At 34.8% G+C, this 8,275-nt stretch overlaps 2 protein-coding genes across 2 annotated transcripts; both read left to right on the top strand.

The window, feature by feature from the left end:
- The first annotated feature begins 1,926 nt into the window (after nucleotides 1-1,926).
- Nucleotides 1,927-3,680, top strand: LOC136066921 (uncharacterized). Its single transcript, XM_065771983.1, has 5 exons — nucleotides 1,927-2,103; nucleotides 2,178-2,310; nucleotides 2,511-2,550; nucleotides 3,213-3,361; nucleotides 3,451-3,680. Exons 1-4 carry the CDS (start codon nucleotides 1,954-1,956, stop codon nucleotides 3,298-3,300), a joined length of 411 nt encoding a protein of 136 aa, XP_065628055.1. The 5' UTR covers nucleotides 1,927-1,953; the 3' UTR covers nucleotides 3,301-3,361; nucleotides 3,451-3,680.
- Nucleotides 3,681-6,917: 3,237 nt separating this feature from the next.
- LOC112013226 (uncharacterized protein At4g28440) lies at nucleotides 6,918-7,448 on the top strand. Its single transcript, XM_065771982.1, has one exon. It carries the CDS (start codon nucleotides 7,114-7,116, stop codon nucleotides 7,423-7,425), a length of 312 nt encoding a protein of 103 aa, XP_065628054.1. The 5' UTR covers nucleotides 6,918-7,113; the 3' UTR covers nucleotides 7,426-7,448.
- Nucleotides 7,449-8,275: the final 827 nt, after the last annotated feature.

Raw genomic sequence — 8,275 nt, 5'->3', positions numbered from 1 at the left:
CCACAGCTAGGATGCTTGTAGCCACTTGAGAGTCTGTAGCTATTAAAAGTCACCTTAGTTGCTTCTCCTCTGATATGGTTAATCCAATCTATTCATGACACAAAACCAGTTTTTGGGTCTTCAGCAATTCTAGAAGAACAAAGCGCACTCTTCCCTTATGATCCCTTATAATACCTCCAAACTCACATCTGTTAAGGGTGCCATTAATATTTACTATTTAGCATCTAAATCAAGCAGCATGACATTTCTGGCTTTTTTAGAAGGTTTTAGTAAGATCCAAGTTATTCTAAAAAGTAAACTCTATTTTGAGCCATACCTTTTTACATTCATTGTATTTTTTTGATAAGTAGCCATACCTTTTACATTCTTTAACCCCATGATGCATGGAAAATATATATTAAGCCATGTCAATGATTGCTCAGTTGAATATTTAGTTCTGAAAATCCTAATCCTTTTATTTCTCTAAATGCAAAAGTGATAGACCACAGCAGCAAAAGCAGTTCTTATTGTATTAATCAAACCACTTCCTCTGAATCTCTGCTGCATCCAAAATAGTTCCTGCTCCCAACCAAAATATTTTTTCTAATAGAGCATAACTCCAAAATTGCAGACCATATTCTTTCAGAGTAGTTGCATTCAAAAGAGAGGAGTTGTGTATTCTTTTTGTTATTCCTTACAGAGAACACACCTGGATTTGCTCTATATTCCCTTTGTAGCCAATCACAGAATGAAACTATGTCTAGTTGTGAAATGATCTCTCCAAACCAGAGAATTCATGGACCTCTGGGAAGATTTGTCTCTATAGTAAACCAAGTATATTTAATTGAGAACATCCCTGATGCAGATAGCAAAGAGTTTGAGGAAAAACATTATTGAATATCAAATTCAATATTTTTTGTGTCTATTTTTGATATGGGGCTTTTTTGACACCTTTCAAAGTTTACTTAATTATTATTGAGTCTTCAATGTTGAGTTTTTTATGTTAGAAAGTTGTTGGATCAGTTTTAATTAAGTTTACTAGAATAATTTCTGGAATGGGCTCTCTTTGGTTGTACCAAAGGCCCATGAATCTTATTTTATATTTTGAGTCCTTTTCCTATTTTATTCAGAAGTTCTTAAATCCTTTTGTTTGTTATTAGTAAACCTAATTGTTCTAGGAATTGGTTATTTAGAGTTGTACTCCTTTGAGGAAAGGATTTAACAATAGCCTATATGAAGGCTTTATTGTAGTCAATAATATTGATAGAGAGACTGAATTTAATATAATTTTAGCAGCTTATTTTAAACTTTGAGGGTGTAATTGCCTTATCCTACCTAAGTGTGATTGCTTTGGAAAACCTAGGTATGATTGCTAGTGTTGTATCTATGTTATTTCTTGTTTTATTCCCTGTTTTAACATATTCAGGATTCAATCTTTTGTTTACCTTAACCCTTAAACATCAATCCTTATTCAAGAACCTTTCAAGATCTCATCAAGAAATCTAATTCAGGGCTGTGTTCATAAAGATTTTACATCAAAATTGATATCAGAGCCCATACACGCTTCCACCCTGCATCATTCCCTCTCATTAGTAATATCATCATCACAAATGCTAGAATAAGACCTTTATAGAATGAACCGAGTTAAAAGATAGTGTAGATTGGGAAAGTGGTTGTGAGGACAACGCAATTTGACACTTCCACTGTGATTGATACCTCTGTGGTCTTGATTTTGTAGTTAAACACTTAACCAATCAATCCAGTACCCCAAATATAGTAGGTACATATATTGGAAAAGTTTCCATCCATGACACATTCTTCATTTCTGGTTTGCTAAGTATAGTTTTATCTAGTTGGAAGCATATAATCTATGACATGTTAAGATAGTTTCTTGCTATGTTCTCTTTGCATCTAATTGGTGCATATGGCTGTTCAGAGTTTCATCTTTAACCAAACGCTTTCCTTTAGGATGTAATGTGGACCCTCCTTTCAGACCATGACTGGATCCGTGCTCTGCGGATGACTTCCTATGGGTTTCTTTTCTATGGCCCTGGTTCTTATGCATGGTACCAGTATCTTGATTATGCTTTGCCTAAGCAAACGGTGGAGAACCTAATACTGAAGGTGTACTACATTTGAATTTTCACTTTTCATATTCAGCGTTTCAATTAGTGTAACTAACTTTTATTTACTTGCAGATTGTATTAAACCAAATTGTGCTTGGTCCAACTGTGATTGCTGTTGTTTTTGCATGGAACAACTTATGGCAAGGGAAGCTCTCACAGCTTCCAGAAAAATACCAGAAAGATGCTCTTCCTACATTACTTTTTGGTAAAAAAAAAAAAACAATCTTTGACATAATGTTTACATTGGCTTGATAATGTGGTCCAGATTTCACCAATGGGCTCTAGCTCAAATGGCATCTCCTCCTTGTAAAAACGAGGTAGAGGGTGAGACTAGTGTGTAAGACCCGAGCATGTGTAATTTCCAATAATAATGTAAATTGATTTTCTTTTTTGATTTCTATGCAGGATTTAGATTCTGGATCCCTGTCAGTGCATTGAATTTTGGGTACGCTTTTTCATCTTTTCTTTTTGTGTTTCCCCCTCCTAATAAGTACTTATGATTATGAAATGCCCTGGGATTTGAAAATGGAATTAGTTCTTTGCGTTCTCTGAAAAAGGTTTTGGGAGAATAGAAAAACAAAAAAGGCATTTGAATTGACACCCAGCAAGCAAATCTTTTCTTGTTCAAGGAGTGCATAAATTCTTACTTAAAATGTCATGAAAAGCAAACAGCTCTCACTTATCAACTAGTGGTTTTGTGGCCAGTATTGGGAACAACAATGTTGTATTTCTAGGTTCATTTTTCTTTTTTTTTTTAATTCATTTCCTAGGTTTCCAAGGTTCAGCTTGGAGAGAAAAGAATCAAAGATTTCAAAAACTCTTTATCCTAACTAGTAGAATCAATTGCTTGCTGGATGCTTCGCTAGTCAAGACAACTTCTGAAGTGAAGCGGAAGTTGAAACTCAAAACTAAATACAATGATTTGAAATGCTCTGGATGTATCAATTTCATATATTTGCACTGGTTCATTTAATGAATCATTTTTTCAGAGAACATAGTCCTCTAGCACTGACTTTGTCTATTTCCCTCATTACGATTAGTTAGTACGTTTTTTTGTTGGAACATCAAGCTTTACATGCCTTGGATATGTATATGACATCTTTACAGGGTAGTGCCTCTTCAAGCCCGTGTGGCTTTCATGTGCTTGGGCTCAATATTCTGGAACTTCTGTTTGTCTTCGACCATGAGCAAGTAATTCATACGTAGAAGAGTTTAATTAATGATTTATTTTCAGCAGATGGAATTTGGACCATCAGGTATTTTCTCATATTTATTCTCCTTTTCTGGATTTGTAAAAATTACTATTGGGTTTTGATGTGAATTCTTTTTTCTTTTTTTTTCGTAGGTCAATTTTTGACCTGAAATCTGTTCTTGCAGTAAGCATGTGAATTGGAAGCAGTGGTTTTAATCCTTCTCCATTTTCATTTGCTACAAATTTTAAATTAAAGTTTTTTAAGTGATTTGTCCTAGCGAATTTGTGAACCTCTAGATCTTCAGGATAGGCTCCTGCTTGTGATTGTGAGTACATTAACTAAAATATATAGAAGTGGCAATATGGTGTTCCCATTTTTTTCATGGTGTACCAGAAATCTGTCTTTTCGTTTGGTTTGGTATTCCATATGAATCTATATTATCTATCATTTACTTAATAAAAAATTTTACAAATAAATTATGGCAATAAATATCTGGCGATTACTTGGTTTAAGAAGCCTTTTTTCTTTTTTCTTTTTTTTTTTTGAGAATCTCTTGGTTTAACAAGCCAGATGTATTGTTCAAGTGATACAGCACAAATTTTGATTAACTACTCAAGAGGATTTTCTTTGAACTGAGTTCTTGGTACAGCCTTTGATGGATAACTAACAGATGTATATTCAATAATGAGCTATTAATTGAAGTCTTTGAAAGTAGGTTTTTTACACCAGGATTGTGTGCCAGATTAACAGAAGCAATCATATGCTTTGAGTGTCCTTATGCACAAAGTTTGTTGAGTAATTGTACCCTAGCTAACAAAACATCATTTTAGTTTTAGTGTAAAAACAATGTTCATAATAATGCCAACAGCCTTGTAGCTTGAGTCATACTTTTGTTGGGTGCCGCTCATGATGCGCAAATAAGTGAATAACAAGAGTCTTTAAGTAGAAGAAAAACAACTTCTATTTTGACAATTTAAAGGAAGAAAATGAACTTTGTTAGAACGAGAACAATGCAAACATGAGAAGGGGCTATGGCAAAACTTATTGATGCAACAGCTTAGAATGCAATTTGTGAAACCTGATATGTGAAGAGCGCATAACCAAAATAGGCTTGTTTTGATGATATTGATCCACTCACATTATCCCAAGTGGTTTATATGATATATTTCATATTTTCTATTTTCACAACATATTATAAGTGATAGGTTGTTAGTGGTTGTTACAGTTGGCAAAAAAGTAATTTTAGTGGTAGGTTTAAATTAGAACCAATATCAACTTACTATCTAAGATTTGTTGTGAAAAATGTTATAGACATAGCACTTCTCTTGTAAAAAACAAGAACATTGGTGTAAAAATCAAATGATCAAATCTTATCTGTTCAATATGAGTACTCATTTAGGACAAGATTTGGTGCAATACCCTTGCACCATGTGCAACTACTCTGACAAAAAAAATTTACTTCTTCACTTTTATACTTTTTTTATTTTTATTAATAGCTGAGATTGAAAGTTGCGCTCTCAATCTGGTCATTGAGAGCAATTGCACTTGATCTCAATCTATTTGTTTAAACCTTATATAAAGTAAAACTCTACAATTTAGCAATGATAATGGTTAATTAAAAGATGAAAAATCATGATTTCTAAAGAGAAATCCTAACACTTTTTTTTTTTGATGACGTTATAATTAATTTAATAATTATTTAAAATATAAATTAATAAATTAAATTAATACAAATAAAAAAATAAAATAAAACAATCAAATTAAATATATTTTTCATAAAAATTTCATAATTTATTTAACGTGTCATTTTATTAACAAACACAAAACAATAGATGGGTGATGCACTTAGATATTTTGAACAAAAATTGAAGTAATAATAATAATATAAAAAGCTCTCTTTTCCATTCCATGTTGACAAGTCTGGTTGTAGTACAAAATTTTGAATTAAAGCAGTATTGTCCAATCAAAGCGCGTGGGTGATGGGTGGCTCTACAACTTCAGACTCTACTTAGTTATATACTCTACCTCTACCTAACACGTGGCATTGTCTGCTTAGTTCTACAACATCAGACTCTACTTAGTTCTAACCCGTGGCATTTTCATTTAATACCCCCACCTACCTCCACTTTCTTTTCATCTTATCCGTTTATCTTATTGTTCTCTACATTTCAGTCTTTTCTTTTCTCTTCATCAGTTTTTAAGTCTACTCTCTCTTCTGCAGATACGGAAGTTTAACTCTACTCTCTCTTCTGCATCAATGGCGACGCAAGATGTAATCTACGAAAAAAAATATTGCCTGCTGTGTTGGGCCATAAGTAGGATTTCTTTCTAGTAATTTACTAAGAATGTTTTTCTTTTTTTTTCCTTAATTTTATTTCTATATATGGGTCGCCAGTCGGTTTTGAAAATCAGCTCCAACTGTGTCACTGCACCGGCGTCGGAAAGGTCATCAAGTTCCGTTCGCTGGCATCGACTCGTTTAGTCGGCCCAAAGCTCGGTACGGTTTGGTCGGTGAGGATTGGTTTTTTTTTTTTTTTTTTTAAATGTTCAGACCGTGAGAAGCGGTCTGACCAAGGTTCTGAGAACCGTGAGGTCCGACCGCGGTTCGCACGGGTCCCTGTTTTTCTCACCTAGAACGGTTCTTGAGGCTAAAAGAACCGCAAAAATGAACGGTTCAAGGTTTTTCCGGTCGGATCGTACGGTCCGGTCCGGATTTCAAAACCATGATGTGAAGAGCGCATAACCAAAATAGGCTTGTTTTGATGATATTGATCCACTCACATTATCCCAAGTGGTTTATATGATATATTTCATATTTTCTATTTTCACAACATATTATAAGTGATAGGTTGTTAGTAATTGTTACAGTATGCAAAAAAGTAATTTTAGTGGTAGGTTCAAATTAGAATCAATATCAACTTACTATCTAAGATTTGTTGTGAAAAATATTATAGACATAGCACTTCTCTCGTAAAAAACAAGAACATTGGTGTAAAAATCAAATGATCAATATGAGTACTCATTTAGGACAAGATTTGGTGCAATACCCTTGCACCATGTGCAACTACTCTGACAAAAAAAATTTTACTTCTTCACTTTTATACTTTTTTTATTTTTATTAATAGTTGAGATTGAAAGTTGCGTTTTCAATCTGGTCATTGAGAGCAATTGCACTTGATCTCAATCTATTTGTTTAAACCTTATATAAAGTAAAACTCTACAATTTAGCAATGATAATGGTTAATTAAAAGATGAAAAATCATGATTTCTAAAGAGAAATCCTAACACTTTTTTTTTGAGTTTCAATTTGCCCAAATAATAAATTGAATAAAAGATTTAGAGATCAATTTATGCTTACACAAAAAGTTAATTGGTGATTTAGTGTTGTGGTTGATGATAAAAAATATTCATCAAGAACTAATGCTATAAATTGAAAAAAAAAATGTAATAATACTCCCGATGGGAGGACAAGTAATATAAATTATCCCAAATTCCCAATGCTATTAATTGTCTTCCCCTTTTCTTTGCAAAAATATTTTGGCTAAGAAAAAGGTTATAGTTAGGGCCTAGTTTCAAATAGGGCTTTCTCTAGAGTCTAGCCCAAACCCGGAATTAAATCCCAATATTCCCTCAAAAAAGCTTATAGGTAGGGACCGTAGGGTTTAGCTTCTTCACTAAGTTCTTCAACTCCGCATTTTTGCTTTTGCTTTTGCTTTTGCTTTGCTTTTGCCTTTGCCTATACGTTAAGTTCTGAAGAGACTCTCTCACTTTGCCTAGGGTTTTTTCATTTTTGAGCTTCTTCTTGGACCATAGTAATGGCGACAGTGGCAACAGGGAATACCAACAATACTGCTGTAGCGAAGAGGAAGCCCGTGTTCATCAAGGTTGACCAGTTGAAGCCTGGTACTTCAGGTCACACGCTCACTGTGAAGGTGGTCAGCTCCAAGACCGTCAAGGCGACCAACAACAACAAGCCTGGCAGATCTACCATGCTTCTCTCTCGCCCTCTCCACCCCACTCGTATTGCCGAGTGCCTCGTCGGCGATGAGACTGCCACCATTGTCTTCACTGCTCGCAACGACCAAGGTTTATTGATCATTTTCTGTAGTTTACTTTTTCTAAATTAATGGGTCTTTGTGTTTGGATGATTAGAGAGTTGGGTCGCCAGTCGGTTTTGAAAATCAGCTCCAACTGTGTCACTGCACCGGCGTCGAAAAGGTCATCAAGTTCCGTTCGCTGGCATCGACTCGTTCAGTCGGCCCAAAGCTCGGTACGGTTTGGTCGGTGAGGATCGGTTTTTTTTTTTTTTAAATGTTCAGACCGTGAGAAGCGGTCTGATCACGGTTCTCAAAACCGTGAGGTCCGACCGCGGTTCGCACGGGTCCTTACTTTTTTCACCTAGAACGGTTTTTGAGGCTAAAAGAACCGCAAAAATGAGCGGTTCAAGGTTTTTCCGGTCGGACCATACGGTCCGGTCCGAGTTTCAAAACCATGGGGTAGACTATGTAGTGTTGGACTACTTAACCTAATCCATAAACTAATAATTTGGGATGCTAATTGCTTCCAAAGAGTTCAACACAAAACTCTAAGAAACATCATCTTTTTCTAAGACAATCATTTATCATAAATTGTTGGTGCAAACACAATAATAACAGAAATAACACAAAGAGAAACTAAATAACACTTTTGAATATTATTTATTTGAGATTAAAAAAAACACAACATTATTTGAACTATAGTGCGGCACTTGTCTCCCCCAGGATATAATAGCTCAACTAATGGCGTAAGGCTAGAACAGCCTCTCCACCAAGTGTTCAAACCCAAAAATACACAACACTATTTAGACTAAGGTGCGGCACTTGCCTCCCCTAGGCGCGACACTAGTGAGTGTTATAAGATTAATTGCTAGATATAATGCTGATGGGCTAGAGTTAAATAATATTAAAATGCTTCAACATAAACCAGCTTGGCTAACTA

Source organism: Quercus suber, unplaced genomic scaffold (genome assembly GCF_002906115.3).
Source record: "Quercus suber isolate HL8 unplaced genomic scaffold, Cork oak 2.0 scaffold_52, whole genome shotgun sequence".
Classification (NCBI taxonomy): domain Eukaryota; kingdom Viridiplantae; phylum Streptophyta; class Magnoliopsida; order Fagales; family Fagaceae; genus Quercus; species Quercus suber.
The sequence above is the reverse complement of the archived record's forward strand: the minus strand, read 5'-3'. Positions and strand labels throughout refer to the sequence as shown.

Coding starts and splice junctions, on each gene's coding strand:
- LOC136066921 (XM_065771983.1), top strand. CDS start 1,954: ATGTGGACCCTCCTTTCAGACCATGACTGGATCCGTGCTCTGCGGATG. Junction 2,104..2,177: donor TGGAGAACCTAATACTGAAG/GTGTACTACATT, acceptor ATTTACTTGCAG/ATTGTATTAAACCAAATTGT. Junction 2,311..2,510: donor TCTTCCTACATTACTTTTTG/GTAAAAAAAAAA, acceptor ATTTCTATGCAG/GATTTAGATTCTGGATCCCT.
- LOC112013226 (XM_065771982.1), top strand. CDS start 7,114: ATGGCGACAGTGGCAACAGGGAATACCAACAATACTGCTGTAGCGAAG.